Source organism: Melozone crissalis, unplaced genomic scaffold, assembly GCF_028551555.1.
Source record: "Melozone crissalis strain CALT ecotype California unplaced genomic scaffold, PUWL_Pcris_2 ptg000033l_1, whole genome shotgun sequence".
Lineage (NCBI taxonomy): Eukaryota > Metazoa > Chordata > Aves > Passeriformes > Passerellidae > Melozone > Melozone crissalis.
In genome coordinates this window covers 14,384,940-14,410,123 of record NW_026535811.1, presented here as the reverse complement: position 1 = coordinate 14,410,123, position 25,184 = coordinate 14,384,940, and the positions used below count along the sequence as shown (strand labels likewise).

Genomic DNA, 25,184 nt, shown 5'->3' with positions numbered 1-25,184 from the left:
CACAGTCCTTGTTCAAATCCTAGAATGGATTGTCATTATAAGAGGAGACTCAATAGTTTTTGCTGTGAACTCAACTCATGTTCTGGGTGTAGCCAGGTATCTGCATCATAAAAAATGTGGCCACAGCTGTCTTTAGACCTACAGCTTTCCTTGCTGGAGAGGCCAAGAGCTGGGTAGAGCTCTCACCCTGGGAAGAAAGAGCTTTAACAGCTGCATTTGGCAAAGCTGTGGAGGAGGCATGAATGTGATTCCTCTGCTTTTTAGGAATAAGCACAAAGGGGCTCAGTCTGCAAAGGCATTGTTTTAGCGAGCAAAGAATTCACTGATTTAAAAAAAAATCTAACAGGAAAGGAATCTGAAAAATGAGAAAAGTCTTTTAAAGAGCAAGGGGGAAATCTGGCTCTGCATGAACAAAAATAATCACAGAAGCTTTCCTGGCCCTGCCGTGAAGCGGCCCCCTGCACCCTGGGCAGGCAGCAGTTGTGGAGCTCAGCTGTGCCTGCGGTTAATCATAAATAGATTCCCTTGGCCAGGAGTTCTGGCCAGCACATCCCCCCCTCCTCCTCCTCCCAGGGCTGCCCAGGCACTGCTCCAGTGCCCACCCAGCCTCCCTGCATGAGACAGACAGACAGCAGAGGTAAGAGACACCAGGCATTGCTCCATGAGCTCAGATACAGCGTGGGGCACAGGGGAGGCGGGAGGAGAGCAGGTCCGTGCTGCAGCTGCCTGAAACGTGCACTGGGAGTGTGCAAAGTTTGGTTACCAGGCTAAAGGTTGTGTGGGGCTTGCAGCAAAACTTGCCAAGCTACAATAATCTTTGAGGCGGCTCAGGCTGGATGTTGGCTGAGCTTCCCGTGAATATCAGCTCAGCCCTGCTGGGTTTCAGGTGGTGACCAGCTGGTTTTTATCCACTGGCCACTACAGCTTGGGCACGCCTTGCTGTTGTGCTTCTGAGTTTGGGGAGTTGTTAAAATTCAGAGCACAACTCGAGCAGCTCAGCCGATCCCTGGCGTAACGCTGTTGGCTTAATGAGTTTATTCTGAAGCAGACTTTGCCCCAGAGAGTGAGGGGTGTGTAGGCACACACACAGCCATACCAGAACATTTGTGTGAACCCATGAACTGCTCAAGCTGCTGAGCTTAGCACGAAAAAGATTTGGAAAGTGGAAAATTTTAGTGTTTCAGTCAGGTGTGTATTGTGTCTAGTTGATCTCCCTGGGTTAAGAATTAAGAATAAGGTATAAGAATTTTCCATATAGCTGAAGTGCCACACGCTGTTCTGAGAGCAGAGCCATGTTCTGCTAACTGTAACATGAACACAGTACTGTTTTTTAATTAATTTGCCATCTGAATTAACAATAGGCACAAAGGACTGAAGAAGGGAATCCTTTCCTCCTAGTGAAGGGGTGAGGAAAACAGGGAGACTGGAGGCATATGGCCAAAAGCCCAGAAAAAGTATGTGAAGCAGCCAGGCATTGAGTGCAACTGCCTTGAGGCCCAGACCAGACCACTCTCTTAACATTTACAGCTCTCTCCCCCTCTTTCTCTGTTTGGGAGTGAATTTAATTAGAGTGAAAAGGAGTTGCTAAGAGACCAGAGGAGTTCTGGAGTTTGTTGCTGGGGCTGAATTGCCACTCTGCTTCCAAGGCACTGTGCTAAAAAGGATGATGTAACATGAGCCTGCATAAAGCACTCCCAGCTCTAGGGAAAGCTGCTCTCTCCTCCTCGCAGTTCCAGTCTGGTTTGTCAGTTCTCAGCTCCTTTTTGAGCTCCTTATTTTCTCCTAGACACTGGCAGAAAACAGGTTCCTATCCCTATAGCTCTATTCTGCCTTGTAGATTCCTCCTTGTGACCCTTCACGTTGGAGGCAGCAGTGGCTGGGCCTGACATCTATCAGCAGCAGGTCACTTTGGAATTTAAAAGGTTTTCTGCTTCAGAATTCTCCCTGGTTTGTTACTCCTCATCCTTTCCTCTGCTCCACCACTATTTCAGCCCAGCATTAATGGGTCAGGTGACCCCTTCCAACTCCATTTCTGCAGCTTAAAATTTTGTTTTGCCACTCTGGCTCATGCTCAAAACTCCAGGAGATTCCAGGCCATCTCTTAGGCAAAGTGCTGTCTACCTTCCAAAGTTAAGGCAAGAAATGAGATTTTTAGCTTCTTAGGGTCACATCATTGCTAAATTATATCTTTCCTTTTCACCTGACCTCTGTTATCTCAGAAGATTCCATATGCACAAGATGATTAGGAAGATAACCCTCAGCCTGGGAAGACAGGTGTCCTCCATGGCACGTGGGGCCACCCAGGTGAGAAGACTTCTGCATGGTGAGTAGTGCACTGAGTTCCTATGGCAGCCTTGGTGCTTCCACTCTTCTAAAACATATTTCCATCTTTAGGCGTGGTTGCAGGGCTCAGTTTGTTCACAATAATGTTCAAGTGGAATAACAGTAACCATAGAACTGCAAAAGTGGTGGCAGAGGATCCTTCAGTGATGGTGATGAGGATTATCATTCATGTTAATAGTTGAGATGTTTTCCACACATTTCACTTACGTAAAACACAGATCTAGTCTTCTTGAAGTAATTTGTAAATTCACCCCAAAGAGCAGCTGAAGAGGGGGATAAATTTGTTGTGATGACGACAGTTTGCTTTTTATAAAACAGCTCAGTAGTTACTGCGAATACCCACACAAATAACTCACTCTTGTGTGTTTATCCCCAGGTGGTTATGTCAGGATCCATCCCTCTGTGCAGGAGGCTCTGGTGGAGGGCAGACCCGTGGTAGCCTTGGAAAGCACCATCATTACACATGGCATGGCCCATCCCCTGAATTTGAGGTGGTGGATGTTGATGTTCCTCATTCAGTGAAGTTGTAAGAATGAAGCACATAACTTACTGGACTGCTATCAGTGTTCTTGGTCAAGGCAAAGCTGTTGCAAGAGCAAATGGAAATGTCAGGTTGTTAGGCATGCAGGCTGTGAGCTCAAGGGTAAAACAATTGTATTTGGACTTTTAAGGACAAATACAGAGAGCTTAGTTTTCTCCTTATCCAACACCTTAAATTTCTGGCTTCCTTTAAAATAGAGCAGCAGATGATGTCACCACTTGATCTAAAAGAGAGCTATCAGCTTTTCAGCTGCACAGTTTGTACAGACATTGAAAACATTCTGCAGTTTCTTTTCCTGTATCTTTTGTAATGCAAAAAGGATTGAAACACAATAATGAAGTCTGTTCCTTAGCCCACTCAGAGCAGCTACTGTGAGAGCTCCTGGTCCCTTCTCACTGTCTTCTGTACCCTGCATGGAACCCCCCTCCTCTACTCTTTATTTATCAATTTTCAGTAGACTCGTGTTTCATGGAGTTACAGTGCCAGAAATCGTTGCACTCTCCCCTCCATCCTTACTTCCAGAAAGCACAGAAATGTTTTGGTATTGATTTTCCATCTTGCTTTTTACCTGGCCATTATTCTGCTGACATTCTCTCTTAAAATGAAGCTCTAAAATCTCGATTTTTGAGAAGAGGTAGTTTCAGTAGGTAAAGATTGCCAAGCATATGTCCAGATAGCTCAGAAAGGGAGAAGAAGCTGCTCCTAAAAAAGATACTGTATGAATGATCAAGTACAAAATCTGCTAAACTTAAGCTTAGTCTGCAGTCCTGGAGTACCCTAAGGCAGCAGATTTTTGGCACTGTTGTTACTCTGTATCTCACTGACTGTATTATGAAAAATATATCCTGGTCAATTGAGCAGGACTTGAACTAGCTGGGGTTTCTGTGAAAGTCTGTTATGTCAGAGAAATAACAGGTGAAAGATAAAGAAAACTCCTATTTTGACAAGCAGGATTTTAAGTAGTATTTGTACAACCAGATTCGCTTGTAAACCAAATGATTTTTCTCAAAAATAAAGGACAGAGCTTGGGCATTGCCATCCTTGAAAATGGGAGCTCTTTGCTTCTGCAAGTTCAAGGGCAAGGATTTCTGCCACGAGGCAGATACAAGAAGAACAGCATGTAGCTGAAACCACAAGAACTGTAGAACTGTGAATGATGCCCATCAAACATGACAGTTTTCTTGCCTGATTGTTTCCATCCATAATTTTGTGATTATTGTCTTGTTTGTCTTATTTCAGCATGGCCAGAGAGGTGGAAGAAATTGTAAGAACAAATGGAGCAGTGCCAGCCACTGTAGGTATTTTAAGGGGCCAGATCCACGTGGGACTCACAGATGAGGAGCTGGAGTTCCTGGCAAGCAGTAAAAATGCAGTCAAAGTGTCTCGCAGGGATTTTCCTTTCGTCCTCAGCCAGGTATGGTGTGCAAACTTCCTAGTGGGGTCTTTCCTAGTAAAGTATAGCTGCTTTTCTAGCAACAGTATTGTGCTCTCCAGCTTCATGCCAGGTGGGTTTTAAACCTCTCAAAAATATCATGGAAGGTGGTATCCTATGGTAAACACAAAAGTGGCCCTAAATGGACTCAAAATCGAGCAGGGTAAGGGAATGACATACATTAAATAGGGCTCCTGAAAAGTCATTCTGGTTCTGCTGGCAAGCCATGGGCACTTGGCTAAGAATATTCTTATTGGCATGATAGGACATTCTGTCATTGCATGTCAACTATGTGACACTTAGGCCATTCCAGGCTTAAAGTGGCAGCTAAAGGTGCCACTAGCTGCCTGTGGAACACCCAGGACAGCAAAGGCCTCTGCTGTCAGGGCAAGAACAGCTTATATGGCAGGGACAGCAGATGATTCACAGAATATTCTGAGTTGGAAGGGACCCACAAGGATTATAGAGTCCAGCTCCTAAGTGAATTCCTCTGCTTTTGGGCTAAAGGAGTATTTGTGTTAGGATTTCTGAGCTGCTCATAGCCCACAGCTGTGGCTGCTCCTCCATGTCACCCTGGGTGCTGACTGTGACTGGTTGTTCCCCAACAGGGCTTGTCTGGTGGCACCACCGTGTCCGGAACAATGATTGTGGCACACAAAGCAGGAATCCCTGTGTTTGTCTCAGGTGGCATTGGAGGTGTCCATCGGGATGGGGAGAACAGTAAGAACATCAATGCATTCTACTTTTCACTCTGTTGCTACAGTTCCATTCAATTCCCTCTTTTTCCTTTTCCCCAGCCTGTCCTACAGTAACAGTTCAGAAGAATAAAGTTAACATTCTTCTTGATCCAGCTAGGGTTGCTTTCTCCCTGATGTCCCCAAGTATTCCTCTTGAGCCCTGCACAGTTGTTAAGGGGGTGGAGGTTTCTCTTTCTCCTTTGCTTACACGGGGTTATGTTGATATTGTTTGGTGCAACAGGAGCTGACTGCACCTCTGCCTCTTTGTAATGCCTGGATAACCTGATACTGGCTGCCAAGCACAGTGTTGTTATCAGCTCTCTCAGCTGAGGAGAAGAAGAGCCTTGCCACAAAAGAGTGTGCTCTGTGTTAGAGGTGTGTTCTCCTCTCTGGAAGATGGCCCAGTCTTGGCTGTACAGTTTGTGGCTTTTAGGTGCTTTCTCTCTTCTCAGCCATATCTATTTCCAGCACAGCCCAAGTGCAGTGCCCTGTTGCATGCAATCCCTTTAGATGTGATATAAATTCCAGACAAGGGAGTTTCCTGAGGTTCTTCTGTGCTACTTTCTTTTATTTTGCAAGCATTGTCAGCTCCAAACTCAAAATCTATTTCAATGATATTGCATCTCCTTGTACCTCATCCTTGCCCTACAACACCTTTTTCTTTCTTTTCTACCAAATTTTTGCATGCTCTTTATCAATGTGATCAAAGAACCAAGACATGGAGTGCAAGGCTGCACCTCTGCCCTTAGCCATGTGCCTTCTTTTTGTCAATATCTCTTTCAATCTCAACACCTAGTGTCATGAGCTAAACCTTTAATATTTGCTCGTGGATCAAAGCAATTTTCAAGTCAGGCAGTGGCATCCTGGGCATAGGTGGCTTTTTAGGAGGTCAGAGCTCACCAGCCTGGAGTACAAGACAATCACCAACTCAGTGCTGCTTGTCCCTTGGCAGCTCTGGATGTGAGTGCTGACCTGACAGAGCTAGGACGAACACCGGTGGCTGTTGTATCTGCAGGAGCCAAGTCTATCCTGGATATTGGCAGGACACTGGAATATCTGGTAGGTAGCACGGGCTGTGGTGTCAAAGCAGATAATGTTCTTTGGGCACAGTGGCATTGGGATGGGTCCTAAACCAAAGGTTTTCAGAAATTGCTGCTGAGAGGATGTGAAGCCATATTTACAGTTCTGTAGTCCTGGGGCTGTACAAGCACTTGGCTGCTCCCTAACAGAAATCCATCCATGTCCAAGGGGCTGTTCCAGCAGCTGCTCCAGCTGAGGTCAAAGGTAGTGCTATCCATGTCCTTTTTCTTTGGCATTAGATTTGCTTTTCTGGGATGATGCTCCGAGAAACTGATGGATCAGGGAAGCTAGATCCATCAAACACTAAATTAAATTCAGAATTAAAAAGGGAATCAGATGCTTTTCAGCAGTCACCTTTTAAGGTTTGGCATGTTGGAAACGACCAGGGCCAGCACTTTAGATGACAGCCAACAGTGATATTTCTCAATAGCAAGCTGAACTCATTTATATCCTGTCAGTTCACGATGTGTCTTCAGGTCCCAGGGTATTGTCTTGGGCTCAGGATGGTGCCAATGACAGCTGCATGCCTTTGGATCAGCTCCAAGCACACACAAAGGATGCACATGCCTCCTCTGCCTCAGTGAGCCAGATCTGATCCAGCCACTTACCATGTCTGGCTCTTGGAGGGAGGATAGAATAGAATAGGGATGTACAAAAATAACCATGACCTGTGCCAAAGGAAGGCAGTTTCTTTCTGGGTAGAAAGAAAAAGACTCAATCTTTAGTTTCCCTCCACTGATCACCTGTTTGTCTCACCTCCACTGCTGCAGGAGACCCAGGGTGTGTGTGTGGCTGCCTTTGGAGAATCAAGGGAGTTCCCAGCCTTCTTCTCCCGCCAGAGTGGCTTCCAAGCACCATACCATGTCCAGGATGAAGAGGAGGCAGCTAAACTCATTGGTGTGTTTCAGATGGCAAAGGCCATGTAAGGTCCTGGGAAGGAGGGACACAAGAATTACCCTGGATGAGGCACTTGCTTTAAGTCTGCAGAAAAATTTGCCCTGATAAACTGTGCCATCCCACCTCCCCCATCCCTGCATCAAAAGTGCTTTGAAAATACAGCAGCAGAGAAATCCAGTCTTTGCAGCAAGTGAAACTGCAAGCCAGCTGCAGCCAGCTTGGCATGCTCATTTGTGGTTTATTCCACCTGAAGTGGAGGCAGCATGTAATAATATGTGGACAGAAGGAAAATCAGTTTAAAAAAAGAAAGCCTTTGCCCCTTTTACTGTGCAGACAGACTCAAAAGAAATTGGCAGATGTGAATTGGTTGGGTAGCTGGAAAAGGTCCTGATCTTGGGTCAGCTAAGAACTGGAGCTTGAGCTCTGAGGCTTCCTCCACCTTGTGCCCACTCTCCTCTGTCCTTTCCCTTCAGCCCCTGACTTCTCCCTCCAAGCAGTGCCACTAACAGTGTTGCCATCCTCTTGCAGACAGTGCTCTGGGGCTGGGGCTGGGCAGTGGGGTGCTGATAGCAGTGCCCTGTCCCCAGGAGCGAGCTGCCCAGGGCCAGGTCATTGAGGAGGCCATCCAGCAAGCTCTCAGCCAAGCCAGGTGAGAAGCAACCTAAGCCTTTGCCTTTGCTCAGCCCGTGGGCTTGGGGGAGTAAACAAATCCAGGGACACTGCTGCAGGAGCTTAACCTCAGGCATGGGTGAGCCCAGAACTTATTTTCAACTGTACCTTTATCTAGCCCAAAGCTTGTTTACAGGACTTGTTATGGTATGTGGTTATGGAGATAAAGTGTCTGCTGGCTACAGTGCTGCTCCTCTGATGCTATTTCAGCTCATCTGTGGGCATTTTCTTTATACTTGCAGGTCCAAAGGAATCACAGGCAAGGATGTGACCCCCTTTTTGTTACAGAAGCTCACAGAGTTAACTGATGGGAAATCGTTGGACTCTAGTATCCTCTTACTAAACAGGGGGGAAAAAGAAAGTCCTCCAGTGTATTTTCTGTCTCTTCTGATAGTGCCTGGTAGGAAACACTGTCACTTTTTTGATGGTCTAGCAAGGAGCAAACACTTCAGTGTCTGCATCCTGATTTTTTAGGCACATCCTTACTGCCTTCATCCCCTTTTACATTAAAAACTGGAGGGCAGCACAGATGGCAGCTGGTCCAGAGCCCAAGAAAGTCCCTCACATCTCACCCTGGAGCTTGCCTGCTCTGTGATGGAATCTCTGGATGCTGTTGTCTGTGCTGGGGTTGCACATTGGAAGGTCCCTGGGCTTCCCAGAGCTCTGTGCTGCACATCACACATTATCCAACCCTCCCTGGGGGTACAGAGAAAGAGAAACCTGGAGGACAAACACCCCTGGGTGAGCAGGAATCCTGCTGCACAGCCAAGAGAAAGCAGAGGTACAGGCTGGGATGCCAGTGCAGGATCTGGGAGAGCCAGATTCACATCCAGGCTCTGCTGCCAGCCCTCTAGGAGACCTGACCAATCAGGGCAGAATGGCATTTTTGGGTGTAAAACCTATATGCAGCCACAAAGTAGGGCTTTCAAAAGCTCTGATACTCTGCTCCCAGAGCAGTTTGCTAAAAAAATTGCTTCTAGTGACTTGGCAAAATCTCAGTTGGTATCTCTTTCTGGAAAAGCTGACCAAGGTCCTCTAAGGTTTTTAGGCTCTCTGCTGTAATTTAAATACTTCAGCTTCTCTTTTCTCTGTGAAGTCTTTGCTTCTATTCCCCACCTATCAAAGTCAGGCTTCCTCTCTGTGGACACTGAGGGAGGAAGGTGAATTTTTTAAAAATTAAGAAAAAGGAAAAATCTGGGTTTTCATGCAGCATTGCAACCTACTATACTTGTCCCCAAAGGATTATGGTGTGGGGGATCAAACCTATCAAGTCCCAGCATGTATTTCCTGCTTTCTCCCTCTAAACAGTTCCTACATAAGCTTCTAACGGGTCAGGCTCGCTGGTATTTTTAATTTTCCTCAAAGAAACGCCCAACAGACCTTGCACTGATCCAGAACAATGCCAGAGTGGGCAGCTGCATTGCAGTGGCCCTCAGCAAACTGCAGAAAGCCAGGAGGAAGAGGAGCCAGCCTGGGCAAAAGGACATGAGTGCACCCCAACCAGTGAGTCCTCTGCTGGCCTCCACATGATGCCTCTCTGCTGACAGCACATGATAAATTTATATCTGTTCCCAAAAGTAAGAGATGACTCAGCCAGGAGCCAACCATTCTCCTTCACACTGTCAGACATTCTCCCTTTAGTTTTCCTTGTTATTCTTGAAAGATAAGTGTCTTCTCCTCCTCCCCTTATCCACATTTACAAGGAATAGACAGTGACAATGGCCTGATCTCATTAAGTCTTAGACCATCAAGGCCATTAGAACTTGAATCACCTTTTCACCTTTTACTGAGTCCCTATGTACAGCTTCATCTCTGCAGCTCTTAGTACCAGGGAACTTGTGACTACAGGAATAGACCTGGAAGAGGGTGGGGAGAGATATTTTGAGCTGCTGAGCCATAAATATCTCTTTTTCTTGGCCTCCTGCTCATGACTGACAAAATCACAAGAGTTACAGCACATCCCAAACAAGATCTACTATACTCCTAATACTCTCTTCTCTCTCTTGGATTTTGTCTGTGCCATGTAACTTGCAGGAAATCTCTTGTAGATGGTCTTTAGAGACATAAAAGGTTTTCTAAAACCCATTTTCAGTGTGATTTGTCAACATAAAAGAGGGCAGTGACTCCAGAGGCAATAACCCAGCATTTGATGAGAAAAAACATCTGTATGTCCCCAAAGAATTTGGAAACTTCCTGTTTGTGGAGCTAAACTGCTTATTCTGGCTTTGTAGGACAATAAAAGAAGTGATCTGTAAAGTGTCACTGGGTATGGCAATTTCTCCTGGGAGCTTGCAAGAAATTACTGCATTTCCCTGCCCACTTTTTCCCATTTCTTTGCTTTTTTGCACACCAGTGCTTGAATGTTTCTGAGGCCTGGTGTACAGAGAAACCATCAGCATCCCTGTGTGTCCACTGCAACATCCCACCTGCCATGGGATGGCTGAGGCATAATTCAGAAAACAACAAAGAGAAGAGGTTTTGATTATTTCTGATTGGGATTGCACAAACCTGCCTCTGACTATTCAAAAGAAGCACTGGCCATTACACTGTAAATGAGAGAGCTTTCAAGAGGGTGGGAAAAGTGACTAGGCAAAGCAAAGAAGATTTGGAAACCTTTTCCTGAAGCACTTCCAACCACTTTTTACCTCTTTCTTCCCTCTTAAAGGTGGTGATTGGCGGTATCAACGTTGACTTTATAGCCAAGGCACAGAACCCTGAGATCCTGGTACTGTATCTGTAGCAGTTTTCCCAGCACCAGTGTATTTCCAGCTGCTTTTACAGGAGTGCCAAGCCACAGGGGTTGGGGGGAAGGTGTTATACCTGGATTATATCCACATGTGTGCATGCACACACTTAGGCATGGTCGGGGTGTTGTTTAGATGGATAATGGAGTGACATATACTGACCTGCTCTGTCCCCAAGGTGAAAATCACCATCACCACTCAAGAGAGGGACAAAGCAATGTATCATTCATACAACCATAGTGGGGAAACCCCCAGCAACCCATCTCTGGCTGTCTGAGACTGTCTCAACTATGGGAAGCAGCACAAATAGGAGCAAGAGTCTCTGTGCAGAGTACTCATGAAGGATTTGAGTCTCATACACACACACAAAAACCAACAAAAAAAGGAAAAAAGAACCCCACAGATGGCTTTAAAAAATAGAACATTTTAAATGTTACCATTTGTCTCAATTTGGGTTGAACAAGAAGCTAAAATGGGCCAAACCTGGGAGTTCCCCATGCAAATGACAGCTGTTCAGCTGTTTGCATGGCCTGTACAACTTTTGTCAAGCTGTACCAAGTACTGCAGATTGAGGTGATGAAGCTTGCTCTAAACTTCTCTGGTGTCTCAAATTACTCTGTGATGATAGCCAAGGCAGGAAGCTTCTGCCATCAGATGGGAGAGCCTGTGGAGACCTCTCAGTGAGATAGGGGAAATGTGCTGGGGAAGCTGTCTGTAAGGAATTTGGAATTTGGCTATTTAATGATGCAGGGGCCAAGCAACGTTACAATGGTCAAGGGTGAAATATGCTGTGGCATCAGTTATGAAAGCTTGCAAAAGCAAGAGTTCAGCTGCTTCAGCTGTGATGTAACCAATACCATGCCCAGCCTACACTCAGCCAGCAGGCAAGGAGCTGAGCTGTGTCCAAGGAAAGACAGGCATTCCTTGGCATGTCAGACATGAGTGCAGATTTCTGGAGCACCCATAGCATGGTGAGGGGGCCAAGGACCAGTGTAGGTCCTGCTGGGAGCAGCTGACCAGGGAAAAAGGGGGCTTTTAATGTTGCATTAAAAAGTGAGGTGTTAGCCACCCTTCTGCCTTTAGTGAGCCCCAGAGCTCGTGGTGCATCATGGCTGGGTCTGCCAAGCCAAGGAGGATTTGGGAACTGCCAGCCAGAAAGCTCCTGCTGACTGCTACTGTGGTTGGGCACAGAGGAAAAGCCTCTCTCAGTATCACTGTTTTGGCTTTTTAAAGGCAGATTTTATCAAAGGGCTCCACACCCAGCAGGTCCTGCCTTTGTGCCTGCTGGATTTGTTGCAGAGCCCTGGGTACCACTCCCTCCTCTGCTGTCTCAGCAGGAAAGCAGCTGTGCTCTGACCTGGTTGTCATTCCCACATGGCTCCCAAGGCTACTCAGAAGCTAAATGCTTAATATGTAACTATCTGACCTGCTGAGAAGGATGAACAATTTTGCTCAGAGAAAGTTGCTGGAAAAACCATTATGGTTATCATTCTCTCAGGATAGCCAGAAGCTGAGCAGAGTCTCATTTTCACATTAAGAGTTCAAACCTCTTAGGACATGGAAGAAGGTTCCAGAGACTTCCTCAATTCTCTGATACTTTGCCAGAAAGCATCAGCCCAGCCTCATTTCGGATCACTTTTAGCAAGCACATTTTCACCTAAATTCTTTCATCTGGGCCAGCCCCACCCAAGCCCAAGAAGGGATATTTGGATACCACTCAGTTACAACTGAGTTGGCAAGGTGTGACAAGAGCCACTCATTTACTTTTCTTTAAGAGCCAGCTGCTGGCTTCTCTCTCACTGTACCCACCTGCTACTTTAAAGAGAGCTTTAGCATCTTCATTTTTTTAGGCCCTGTGGGATTGTACAACAGGAGAGGTCACCCACAGCTGGATCCCTGAGCAGAGGCTGCTACGTCTGCTCTTAGGGCAAGGCTTGGCATAAAAAAGACACCCAGAAGCTCTGACTCTGGGATGTATGGGGAACTGAGAGAGAGAATCAGCATGCCAGGCAGCAAAAGGAGATAATGAGTATACTCACCATTCCTGCAGGCATCAGTTTTAAACCACAGATAATGGAACTACATAAACCACAGTTTGTGCTTATAGCTGATGGCACAGCACCCTCTTTAAAGACTGAAATAGGGACCAATGCTCAAAGCCATGTTGTTTGACTCTCCTAAAAAAGCACCCTTGCTTTGTATTTTGGGGTGCTGAGGTTTGGTTTTTCCCCCCTTGGCTGCCTATATTACAGAGTGAGCTTCAGAATTAAAATAGCCAAACTCACTTTGCTTTTGAAATCTGCAACTCTCCACAGGATACAGTTGCAGATGGAAATATCCTCATTCCCAACAGCGCCGGCGGCAATTCCCAGGGAGCACAAGCAAAGGCAAGGGAGGGGCATTTGGCAGGGAGTGACATTTGCATTTGGTGAGGAGTGACAAGCAGGGCACAGATGAACAAAGGCCATCGGTTGGTTGCTTATATAGAGGCAGTTCTGCTCAGGTGGCCTGGACAGTTTAGGGCTTGGAGAACTGCCAGGCAGAAAAGGAAAGGTATCAAAAATTAACACCAGATTTTACAGACTACAGAACTGGGGAGAGTCAGAGCTAAAAAAAAGAGCCTGAAGATGAGAGAAATAGAAGATCATATTTAGCTGGGAGAGCAGCCTCTCCCAGGGCTGGATGCAGGAGAAAGCATTGTGTGCAAAGAACAGATGTGCAGCTGCACAAGGGGAAAAAAGAATCCTTGGGGAGCTTCAGAATGAATTTTGAGAATGCCCAAGCACAGGGATTGTTGGGAGTAGAATATTCCTTACAGTGAGCTGGCAAGACATGTTCTTGGTTAGAATGGATAGTGGTGTCCACAAGCAAGGCAAATGTTGTGTGCAGGGGTGTTCCTGTGCACCTGGGCTGGTGTAGGGCAGAGGGACTGGGCCAGAAGCTCCTGCTTACAGGGATCTCTGTCTTCAGAGATGGAAAATAGTTTTCAGGATTTTATGAAACAAGATCTCTAAAACCATTTGATAGTCAGATGAAGCCCAAATTGATCTGAGTATAACTGGTGTAATTCTTCTGGCAGAAGAATTAGAATGAGATGGGTGAGCGACTGCCTGTGTTCTGACAATTTGTCTGTGACAGAAGGGCAGAGGGACAGAGGAGTGGAGGGCAGAGGCAAGAGAAAAGAACTTGGTAGCTGCACATATGGGAAAGAAGGGTATTCTTAATGAGGGAGATGTTTGGGAAGCAATGGGTCCGTGAAAAACTCTTCAGTCTCTGAAACAGATCCTTCCATGAATAAAGTACAGAGGCAGCACAGGCAAAGATAACAAATCTCATTTTACATTTAAAGAGGGAAATAAATAAATAAATAAATAGCTCACACAAACTGCTTAAGGTGGGAGCTGAGTGGCCTGGAAGGCAGAGCCCCAGCAACTTTGGAGTCACAGGTTGTTGTGGGCAGGTGAATTCAGAGGGCTGCTCGCACTGACTGAAACACTCATTAGCCACTCTAGGAGGTCTTAGCAAGTAAGACCAAACTAGCAATTCATGGGGAGATCATGATCTCCTCCTTGAAAGCAGGCCTTGGTCATCAAACAGAAGTCCATAGACGGCTCTAGAAGTTTGTATTGCCCTCAATGTGTGAGCTGGATGCCCTGTGCTCCCTCTGATTGCTGACCTATGTTTCAGATGATAATGGAGACTTAGCAACTATGCCAAGCAGCCTCCCAGTTTTGCCAATGAACTCTTCTTTCTTCCAGGGCGGTGGGCAAACAAATGCTGGAAGAGTGAGACGAGCCTTTGGCGGTGTTGGAAGGAACCTGGCAGGTGCCTGGTGCTGGGTTTGCCTGCTGGTGCATGCCAGCTGTGGTCTGCCCTTTGGGACTCCTCCCACAGCAGGACAGGGGGAATGCTGACAAGATCTGGGACACATGAGGCAATGTACTTGTGGGCACACTGCCTGGAAAAGGCAGAGCCCTTTCCAAGAAATAAGAGTGGAGGGAGTTGAGATCAGGAAAAGGAAGGTCCACAAATATGAAGTTAACTAGCACATGGTACAGTAACCCTGAATCAAAGTAAATAAGCATCAGTATCTCCAATGACTGCTGAGCAGCCACAGATTTAATTCATGCTAGGATGTAGACACAACAGAAGTATGCTTAGAGCAAGAAAAGGAAGGGAATAATCACAGTTCCAAACTGATGTTTCACAGTTCCACATCCCATGGACAAAAGGAACTGGGGTACAGGAGTGATATATGGTTTTGTTGAGCTAGGTCTTATAAGCTCTTGGAAATTAATATTACATTTAAGACAGCTTAGCTACTTTAGAAGGCATAAAATTAGTAGGATGGCTTTTGTGGTAGTGTTAGAAACAGAAAAGTTTTGATAAAAGGCAAAATAACAAAACTTTGTACAAAGAAAAACTGAGTTAGGTGCGGGAGCTTTGTGCTCTTGGTAAAGCACTCTACAAAAGTAATGAGTTTCTTTGTTCTCTTTTTTTCAGTAAATTGCTTAGGTGAGACTTTTTAGCTTTTGTTTAATTGGCTATCTAAGTTTGAAGTAAAATTTTTTAGGTTTTATGAGCTAATTTTTTACTTAATTGAAAACAAAAATCTTTTAAGCTTTTTTCTTTTTTAAGAAACCAAAAAATAGTTTTGCCACTCTATCAACAAAAACCACATTCTTATACAGGAGTTACTGCAGAAGAAGAGAGGCTACAGTCCTGTCCATGGGAAAGGAGCACACAGCACCTGTGGCTCCACCACAAGCAGCAGCAGACCAGTATTCTGGTACTGAACAAGAATAGTATTCTTGTACTGAAGTTAACAGGGACAGATTACAAAAAGATTTTAGGAGTATTCCAGCTTTCAGACATTTCCCAATCTCCTAACGCATATCTACTGTCACTTCAAATCACTAATGAAGAAGCTTGAGTGGAAAAATCCCCCCAAATACCCACACCACCCACGGAGGTACAATGTGTGGTAACTTGAAAGGAGAGGAGGAAGGGTTTCCCATTAACACACTCAGATTCAGTGTTTCTAGTAAGATACCATGGTGGGAACAGCAGTGTGGGAGGGCCAGCACCAGAAAATGCTGTGCTCAGAAGCAGCGTGGGAAAACCCACATGCCTGTGATGGTAAAGGAGGAGATGATGCCAGAAAAGAGCAGAATTTGCTTCCCCCTCTCTTCCTCCACTCCCAGATGTTCCAAAGAATCCTAAATTTCAGGGTGCTGGTTCAGCTCTCTGTAGGACACCTCACTCAGCCCTGAGCAGTCATTTACTGCAGCTGCAGCTCCATTTCATCTTGAACATCCTTCCAGGCAAGGACTGATGAGCATTAATTTTTTCAGGAGAGGGCTTTCCCAGAGCCACCCATGCTGCAGCAGCTGTCACTGTGCTCAGAGTACTCTGGTGGATTTGTTCACAGCTTTTGTTTCCATTTGCTTTTTAGACTGTTTAAGCCGTCTTGGACAAGCTCCTCTCCTTTTATCAGCCGTGGGGAAGGATGAGCATTTAGAGTCTGTCCTGCACTACTGCCACCACATGGTATGTGTCACAGAAGCAGCACCTCAGAAACTTGGAGGAGATGACATCACACAGAGGGAAAATTCTTCCCAGCCCTGGCAGGCATCAGAGCCACCTTCCATCAGGCTAAGAGTGGGAATAATTCAGTGCTTCTTTAGCTGCAGACAATTAGAAGGCAAGGAACCACCTCCAAAACACAGGCTAGGTGTGTTTTGGAGTCTTTAAGTTTGAATTATGGGCTCTGAATTCATGGAGTCTTTAAGTTTGAATTATGGGCTCTTTAACCATGGGCTCTGAATTCAGCTCCAGAAAGTGATGCTTGGGAGGAGGTAGAGGTAAATCAGGAGCAAGCACTTACAATTCTAGTGAAGGTTAAGCATAGCAAGAAATATGCAAACCTTGAACCTGAGGACACACAAAGCATTGCCAAAATCAACCTGGTTTAGTTAAAGGCCAAGACAGAGAAAATGTGATGCTGGAATTGCAGGTTGGACACCTCCCCAGCTCAGAGGAGAGGATTCTCTACACAGCTGCATGCACACTTACCTGTGCATAGGGAGATGCCTGACTCCAGCAGCAGCTTGTGCACAGCCCAGGGAGCTGGAGCAGCAGGAGCTCCCCAGGACAGCAAGGCAGAATATCACCAGCCCAGCAGGCAGCTCCATGGAGAAAAGGCAGGACTGAAGGCAAGGCAGGGTGTGAGTGCAGCCCCCAGGTGAGGCTGGTCAGGGTCACTGACTATCATTAGTGCCCTCATGATCCAAACAGAGCCAATGGGGCCTTGGTTCTGGCAGCCTGACTTGGCAAATGAAGAAATGAGAATATGAACTCTATTTTGGGTTATAAAGGCTTCACCACGGCTGCTCTATAATCTCTTCTCTACGCAGCAGTTTGTGCCATCCAAGTGAGCAGTGTCCCAAGGGAAGGTGGAGTTGCTGGCCCCACCAAGCAATCCTTGCCTGTAATGAAACACATTCCCATCAGTGCTGGAGAGGAACCTTTCCCTAAAAACTCTAGCTTCCCTGTCAGCCCCTGAGATAGATACATTTCTCCATCCACATGTTCTTTCCAAGATATGCCCTGTGTTCCTTAAGCAGATCATTGCCAGGAGCCCCAAAGGAAGGACAGCCCACAGCTCTCTGCCCCACAGCTGCAGGAATGGCTCCAGGGTGTGCTCAGAACCAGGCTGGGCAGTCAGTGAGGTGGCCAACACAAGTCACTGCTGTCTGCAGAGTGCCACCAGGAGATGCCATCCCACACCAGCTGTGAGAACAGGTGACTGGTGCAGGCAGGGCTGCAGACCACTCTTCTCTTGCCTAGCATTGCCTAGACTGAGATAGCCCTGCCAGGCTGCTTATCCCAAGGGAGAGCAGTGAGCTGGCACAGAAAGGGTGAGCTGAGGGTGGCAGGGAACAGGAATGTGCTCAGTTTGTGCCTGTCCTCCCTGTTGCAGGACATGAGCGGCGTCCTTCGGCTGGAGGGGGAGAGCACAGCCACTTACTGTGCCGTGATCAGCAGTGCTGGGGAGCTCAGCCTTGGCTTGGGAGACATGGACATCCACCAGCAGATAACAGAGCAATATGTATGCATTCCCTCACAGTTATGAGCTTTTCTTATGAGAAAGAGTGTGGGCCTGTGACAAGAGGCCACTGGTGACGTTTGTGCGGGGGGAATGGGTGCAGAGGGCATGGGGGATGCTGAGGTTAACCCTGGTCACTGCCACTGGCACAGCAGCATAACAAGCCACCAGAGCCAATAACAAGCCACCAGAGCCTTCTATTACTGCTGACCCAGATGGAGTTTTTATCTGTTTCTGGTTTATAAATATCACCACTACCATCATCCATGATATGTAGGCCACAATCCTCTTCATTAACTTGTCCAAGCTAGCTTATAATTTTGCATCCTAAAGCCAGCAAAACATCAACCTGTATAACTCTAACCCATTTTTCTTCCTTTAGGGAAAACCAGAAAAAAAAAGTGGACAGAACACTGGTTAAAGCAAATTTTCCTGTTCCATCCCCTCCCTACCATCCCTGTTGTTTCTACACACTGAGTTGTATCAACAGAAACTGTTGCTCAGCACATCCAAACATTCAAAAACATCAGGGAAGCATAATGGCAGCAGTGATTAAAGAGTAATTCAGTGAAAGCCCCACCACTGCACCCCCCTTCTTTTATTGACAGAACAAAAGCTTGTGCTTCATGACTGACAGCAACATGGAAGTTAAGTGCAATTTACTCACCAGTGGCATCTCCATGAGGTGGAGCTTTCCTAGGGAAAAATCTGGTTATTACTCCCACTTCCATCCTCACCCTGCCTCCCCAAAGCCTTGGCACAGAAAACCATTAGATGAGGGATTAATTCTCCTGAGCTTTACAGAGCAGCTGTGATCAGTGGAAATTCTGAAGCAGTCTTGCGCTGCAAAGTGCATTTTGGCAGCCCCTGTTCCCCCCAGGGCTGGCAGAGACATGGGGGATGCTGCCCCAGTGCCCATAGCCCTGGCCTGGCATCCCAGCAAGTGGCTGTGCAACCTCAGAGAGCCAGAGGAGAGAAAGCAGCTCCCTGCTCCACTGTCCCACTGTTCCCCTGAACCCCATCCCTGTGGGTTCAGGGGGACCCAGGAGTCAAACACTCTGCTGAGCAGCCTCTTAGGGGCACTGTGCAGAGAGGGCATCCAATGGCACACACAGTGAGCGGGGCATGGCCCAGGGAATCCTGCAGGGGCCTTAAACAGCAGCATTCCATTTCCCTGCAGTGCTCCATCAGCAATTATCTTCCTCTGCTGGAGGGGCTCTGCCAGTTGAGTCCAGCCCTCAATGACCAGGAGCAGGGAAAGGGGAAGAGATGAGGCAGATGGAAAAATCCATTTTCCTTAGGGAATCACTCTTTTAGGTTGATGCCTGCACCTAAAGGCTGGAATACAAGTCAGAATCCTACATGAAGTCTGGCTAGCAATGATTTTGTCCCTCTGCAATGACTCAGGCTGTCTTTCCTGTGTGTCCTGGATTTTAACTAGGTGTCCCAGTTCAAGGAGAAGCTGTGTCAGGCCCCACTTGTTTGCATTGATGGAAATGTGCCTCTCTCCACTATTCAGTACGTCTGCCAAGTAGCCAGAGAGCACCAGCTAGCAGGTAAGGAGAGCTTGCCCTCACAGCATGTGTGCAAGACAGTCCAGGCACATCCCTGCTGCTTGCTGCAGATAACCACTGACTGTCTGACATGCTGGGTTATTCAGCACCCCTTTCTGTACTCTGCCACTCTGCTTCAGATGGGAAAAACATTTTGGATTTCTCTGCAGTTTTCCTCTTTCTGCAGCTGAACCACATTTCCTGAGGCATAGTTGGTAAAGCCCTTGAGCACTGCCAGAAGGCCAGGGAATGCTGCTCTCTGAGCTTTTAATCTCAGTGCAAGAGGCAATTTGAGCACTTCTGCCAGTTTGAGCAGCAATATAGTTTGCTTCTCAGAAAAAGCACTAAAGCATCTTTTGAGAGGAATTCTCTTCCAATCCCATAAAATAAGTGCCCCCCCTCCACTGGTATGCTGGGGACCTTTCACAAAGCTTCCTAAACGTTTGGAGTTACACCTTCCTTTTCAAAAGCAAATCCCAAAGAAGGACACAGTGGTCTAAAAACCTGGCAGAGGCTCCAAACCCAGCTAATTGGAGGAACAAAACTGGGGTCTGTTATATCATCCAGAGCCAGAAGCAGCTGTCTCATTGCTGGACACTGAGAAGGAAAGCTTGGGAGACCTTGTCCCAAGTTTGGGGGAGTATCTCATAATTTAAAGGTATAAGTCATGATTTAAAGGTGTAACTCATGATTTAAAGGTGTAACTCATGATTTAAAGGTGTAACTCTAGTTGTGCAGATTATGCTAAGTGTTCTCCACTGCATCCTGCTCTGACACAGAGATGAACCACTAATGAATTAATTCACTAACCAATTGCATTGTTGTTTTGAAGTGTGCTATGAGCCAACAGATGAGAACAAGGCCTCTAAGCCATTCCTCTCAGACAGCTGGAAAGCACTCACATACATTTCCCCCAACCTGCAAGAGCTGAGAGCAATAAATCGGACCCTCGGGAACCCTGTGCCAGCAGGTATTGAACACTCAGGAGGATCAGTCAGACTTTTAGATAACCTAGATCCTGAAGAAGAGCATTTTCTGCTTCAGTCTCTAATGCAGGCAAACTGGGTTATAGCATAGTGGGGATTCGTAAGTGCTCATGGTATCTTGCACCTCACTGCCATCTCTGTCTGGGCTGCATGGATTGACGACCCAGCAGGGACCACAGTCGGCCTGGGGTGGCTCCTTGCCCAAAACCAGAGCTCCCATTTGCCTCACTTCATCACCTAAACATGAGTAATATCTGGTTTGTCAATGTGTCCCTGGAGCTTGGGGCTCAGAGGGCACCTGTCCCAGCAGTACCACCCTTTGCAGGAATGACACACCCCACCAAATGCAGATGGAAATCCAACAGCATTGAAACAAGGGAGCCATGCTTCAAGACAGCTTTTTGATCCCTACAGACACATGCTTAGTCCCTTGAGAACTGGGTTCCTCAGTATGGAAGTACAGCGTGGAAGTCTAACACTGGAGAATTCCATGTTTCCCATAATATCAAGGGAAAAATTTTACCAACCACATTTCAGAAGTGCCCATAAATAGTAGTAAAAGTGCCCATAAATAGTAGTAGAAGTGCCTATAAATAGTAGCAGAAGTGCTCATAAATAGGCTGCCAGCCCACAGACAGGCTGGCTGAGGACCTTTACAGCTGGAGCACACTTTTCCCTCTCCTCTCTCTGAAGAGCTGCCGTCCAGGTTGGAGGATGCTGTCCAGGCTGCGGTGGCCCTGGCCTGCCCTTTGCTGGCCCACCTGCAGTGTGTGGTGGTGACCCTCGGCGCTCACGGCGTCCTCCTGTGCGGCAGGAGCCTGGCAGGGAGCATCTCCCTTCATCCAGGAGCTCACAGACAGGTAAGGGCATGGAAAACCAGCTCTGAGCTCTCAGTTGCTTCTTTCTGGGGCCATATGGCGCTGTTGCTATTTCTGGTGTGGTGGCAGCAGTCCTGGGAAACATGGCATCACTGCTGGGAAATGTATGTGTTTGGGGGGGTGGAACACACAGCTCTGAAAGCAAATGGAGTTGTCTGTCCTGTGCTGCTGGCTCCTAGCAGCAGTGTTTGGAGTCAGCTAGAATTAAATGTGCTGTGTGAATATTCATGAGCGCGAGCTTCATTTGCAGGAAGCTTCATTTAAATGATCAAAGTGTGAAAAAAGATTATTGCCTTTTTTCCAGCCTTTTCTTTTTTTGCCATCCCCGCGGATCTGGCATCGGGCACATCAGGCCTCACCAGCTTGGGCAATTCCCACTGACTTCCCTTCCCTTCCCTCTCCCCACAGGCTGCTGCTGCCAGGCTCTGTGCTGCCCACTACCCTGCCATCCCCATCAGCAGGGAGGAGATTGTCAACGTCTCAGGAGCTGGCGACAGGTAGATCCTCACTGATTTGTCCTCTCCAGCTGCATGTGAAAGGGCCATAATTGGATTCCTTTGAAATTCTACTGGAAAAGCAACTGCTGCTTGAGGAAGAGATGTTAAGGATGAGACCAGGGCTGGTTGCAGTGATTCCTTGCAAAGCTTGCTAAAATTATCCCCCGAAGCATCTTGGAAGCCAGGCTTGCCATTATTGGTTTTGCTTTTCTTCAAGATCCAAGCCTTTCCTGGCAGTCTAAGAATTCTGAATTACTCTGGGCTGAGCTGCTAAAAGCAAAGTAAACCACCTTACATCAAAGCTGTCTTACTAACTAACTGCCTTACTTCCACACTTCTCCAATGGAAGTGGAACTGCCACTCAAGAGCTAAAATGGCCTTGTAAAAGCATTTCATCAGGTTCTGCATTTGCCTCTGGCAATTTTGAAGCTCTTGCTTCAAAAGAGTCTGCTGTATAATTCGCCTGGCTGTTCACACAATGCCATACATAGAAGTGGGAAATGACAGCTATTAGTCCTAGCCCCAGTGATCAACTCTCAGACTGTCAGAGTAATATTTTATTATGCTCCTTGTTAACTTGACAAACTATATGTAGCAGTCTGGTTGTTTTTTTCTTCTTGCTTCATATGTTGCAATGGTTGATTTTGTCCTTTCTTTGCCTTGGGCCAGACCAAAAGTCTGTATGTGACAGATATTTCCTTTTCCCTTTCTACTCTTGCCTAGCAATAACTCAACATAGCAACATTTTTTTCTCTGTTCAGTGTCCAGAATGAAAACGTTTTTGTTTGGGCTTTTTTTAAACATAGACAGTCCTCAATATTTTACTTAAAATCAATCAATAACTTCTTGCCAAGCTGGTGAGCCCACTTAACACCAGGACGTGCTGTTTGTGTCTCAGATAACCTGTGAGGTGAGCGGACTCAACTGCAAGCTGCTCTTCTCCAAAGAAGACCAAATGGTTATTTGGAGCAGTAGGTGCAATAACAGCAGAGGAATGGGTGCTGGAGGAGTGTTGTGAGGTCAGTCTGACCTAAGGAAAGCTCAGCTTTGCTCACGACCTTGGGCAGGTGTCCCCAGCCGCCCCTCCAGGGACAGAGCCTCCCCTCTGCACCATCTGCTCAAACACAAGTACTCCTTACTGCAGGACAAGGTGTTTTCTAGAGGCTAAGGCACTGAAATGTCCTTCTAAGGGGTTCCTTTCCCTTTTTAAAATTCAAGGGAAGACTGAAGGTGACATAAAATGCACCTGTGCCAACCACCTCCACTGAGTTACACTAAGGAACCTGGAAGTTTGTTTTTCCTTCCAAACCCATCTGAAAGCTTGGGGCCCATTCCTGAAGTAACATTGGTCTGGAAATTCCTCTCCACAGAGTCCCCAAGGCCATGTGGGGGAATATTCAAAGCCCCCTTATTCATCCAGGGTTTTTCTTCCTAATAATCCCAACTGCTCCCCTGAACTCTGGAATCTCTGCTTTACAGAGTTGGAGTGCCAAAACAGACTGGAAATGCCAGGACACTGCAATGCCATACAAGCCATCTCCACAGCCTATAAACTGGTTATGTGTCCCAGGCCCAGTCTGGTGGCACTTTCAAAGGGCCATTGTAGAAACACAGAATGGTTTGGGTTGGAATGGACCTTTAGTGATCATCTAGTGTGAACCCTTCTGCAATGAGCAGGGACAGCTGCACGTTGATCAGGTTGCTCAGAGCCCCATCCAGCCAGGGAGGGGGCATCCACCACCTCTCTGTTCATGTTTCACCACTCTCACTGTAAATAATTTTTCCCTAATATCTAAAATGTAACACTTTCTCAGCTTAGACCCCATGAACCTTCCCACTTTGGAAGCACTGGTCAGGGGATAATGCAAACCAGAAACAGTGACCCAGGGCACCTCATGCCTCCCCTCCACTCTGTGGCTCCCCTGCAGCTCCAGAGCTCTGCCCATGAGCTGAGCACCTGTGCAGGGTCTGTTTGCTCCTTGCCCCCAGCTGCCATGACAACCCAACACCGCCTGCACACACATGGCATTGCTAGGGGATGCTCCCCCAAATATTTACTCTCAGCTCCTGGAGCTGTTGAGAGATTGAACACTTTGTGGAAGTCATAATCATCTGTGCCTTTGTCATAGATAAGAAGATGCTGATGTAATTAGGTGGAGTGCAAAATAAGGGCTCTTTTTACCTTGCCCATGGATTTACTTATTAATCCTCCCTGCCATCACATTTTCCTGTCCTTGCTTCTTCCTCTAAAATGTGATTGTCTTGTCATTTCTCTTTCCCTTCTCTGTCCTCTCCTCCCTCTCAACATTTTTACAGTAGTTGCTGTGAATAGAGGAGTTGCTCCCAATCTATCCCAAACACTGCATTTACATCACTTTTACTGGGAAATCTCAAATGAAAAACCATAGCAAATGTTTCCCAAAAATCTGACTTTCCAATGTAATTTCAGCTTTGGATTTCTTTTTCCAGCTGTGCCTGTTGTCCCTCTCACATAGATACAGAAACTTTGTCTCTCACCCCATCCAACCCTTTGGGGAGAGGAGGCAACAATGTAATGAGGACATAATGAGGCACCAACAAAGAGCAGATAAGTGACAAAATAACTAGAGAGGAGGGGAAAATTAGATCCTTCCCTTCTTAGGCTCTTTTCTTTTCTCCTGCCTCACTCATAAAACTGAGGAGAAGAGAAAATGTGGTACAAGAGGAAGTATCTTAACTTCTCAGATGAGAAGAGCAAAAAATGCAAATAAATGACACTATTTGGAACTCTAAAATAGATACAGAAAAAGCAAAACCCATTCATTGTAACCTCAGCGTTCCTGTGTGACACATCCTGCTGCTGTAAATGCTGCTTGGGATCCAAATGAAAGCTCTCACAAATTCCTGGGTTTAAAGCCCTTCTCCCCTTGTTCAAAACCTTCTTTCTTTCCCTCCACAGCTTAATGGCAGGAATCCTTGCAGGGATGCTTGCTAAACATGACACAGGCACGTGTGTGAGGATGGGTCTGCTGGCTGCCAGCTTGTCTCTCCGTTCCTATGAGCCCATTTCCCCAGAAATCAGCACTTCCAGTGTCAGCCAGGAGCAAGTCAAGAGCAGGAGCTGGCCAGAGGCAAAGGTATGGAAGATGGACTAGAACACTGTGCCTTTCTCATCTATCACCTCATTGCACTTGCAGCAATCCTGTTTTCAGGAACTGGACTGTGTTTTGAGCTTTGAGAACATTTATCTGCTTCAGTCCTGAGTAAACCCTCAAGAAAGGAGGCTCCTACCCAGGGAACTCCTGTGGAATGAAAAGCTGATTTCTGGTCTTGGAGACCGCCTGGTTTTCTGACCTCCAGGCCTTCTAGATTTTCTATTGAGGGAATTGTCTCTTCCTCCACCTTGTGTCACTGTTGTCCATTATCACAGTGGCTCCTCTGTCATTGACTCCTGGATCTTCAGGACCAGGAGAGTTTCTTCAGCTGGGCCCAGCAGCAACATCTGCTCTTGCTGCTTACTCTCTCCTATCCAAGAGGTCCCATGGATCACAGCCTGTGGCAGGGTGCAGCTGGCAGGAGCATGACACTGTAGGATAACCTCATCCATCTTCCCAAGCCAGCCAGCACACACCACACCTTCTTGCTCTGAAGTCCAATGCCTCTGGAGAAAGTAGACAAGATAAAGTAAAGAAGAGTGACCAGGGGCCAGCTGGTGGCCTTTAAAAGATGACAGCCCCTTG

At 46.7% G+C, this 25,184-nt stretch overlaps 1 protein-coding gene across 1 annotated transcript; it reads left to right on the top strand.

Annotated features, from left to right (window-relative positions):
• Nucleotides 1-580: 580 nt before the first annotated feature.
• Nucleotides 581-25,184, top strand: LOC128940523 (uncharacterized). Its single transcript, XM_054281990.1, has 19 exons — nucleotides 581-637; nucleotides 2,220-2,323; nucleotides 2,720-2,834; nucleotides 4,124-4,298; nucleotides 4,925-5,036; nucleotides 6,006-6,112; nucleotides 6,904-7,030; nucleotides 7,559-7,679; nucleotides 7,942-8,027; nucleotides 9,078-9,202; nucleotides 10,365-10,424; nucleotides 14,202-14,268; nucleotides 15,899-15,993; nucleotides 17,426-17,554; nucleotides 18,993-19,107; nucleotides 19,937-20,074; nucleotides 20,784-20,950; nucleotides 21,377-21,465; nucleotides 24,404-25,184. Exons 2-19 carry the CDS (start codon nucleotides 2,230-2,232, stop codon nucleotides 24,597-24,599), a joined length of 2,118 nt encoding a protein of 705 aa, XP_054137965.1. The 5' UTR covers nucleotides 581-637; nucleotides 2,220-2,229; the 3' UTR covers nucleotides 24,600-25,184.

Coding starts and splice junctions, on each gene's coding strand:
- LOC128940523 (XM_054281990.1), top strand. CDS start 2,230: ATGCACAAGATGATTAGGAAGATAACCCTCAGCCTGGGAAGACAGGTG. Junction 2,324..2,719: donor GGTGAGAAGACTTCTGCATG/GTGAGTAGTGCA, acceptor GTTTATCCCCAG/GTGGTTATGTCAGGATCCAT. Junction 7,031..7,558: donor GGAGGCAGCTAAACTCATTG/GTGTGTTTCAGA, acceptor ATCCTCTTGCAG/ACAGTGCTCTGGGGCTGGGG.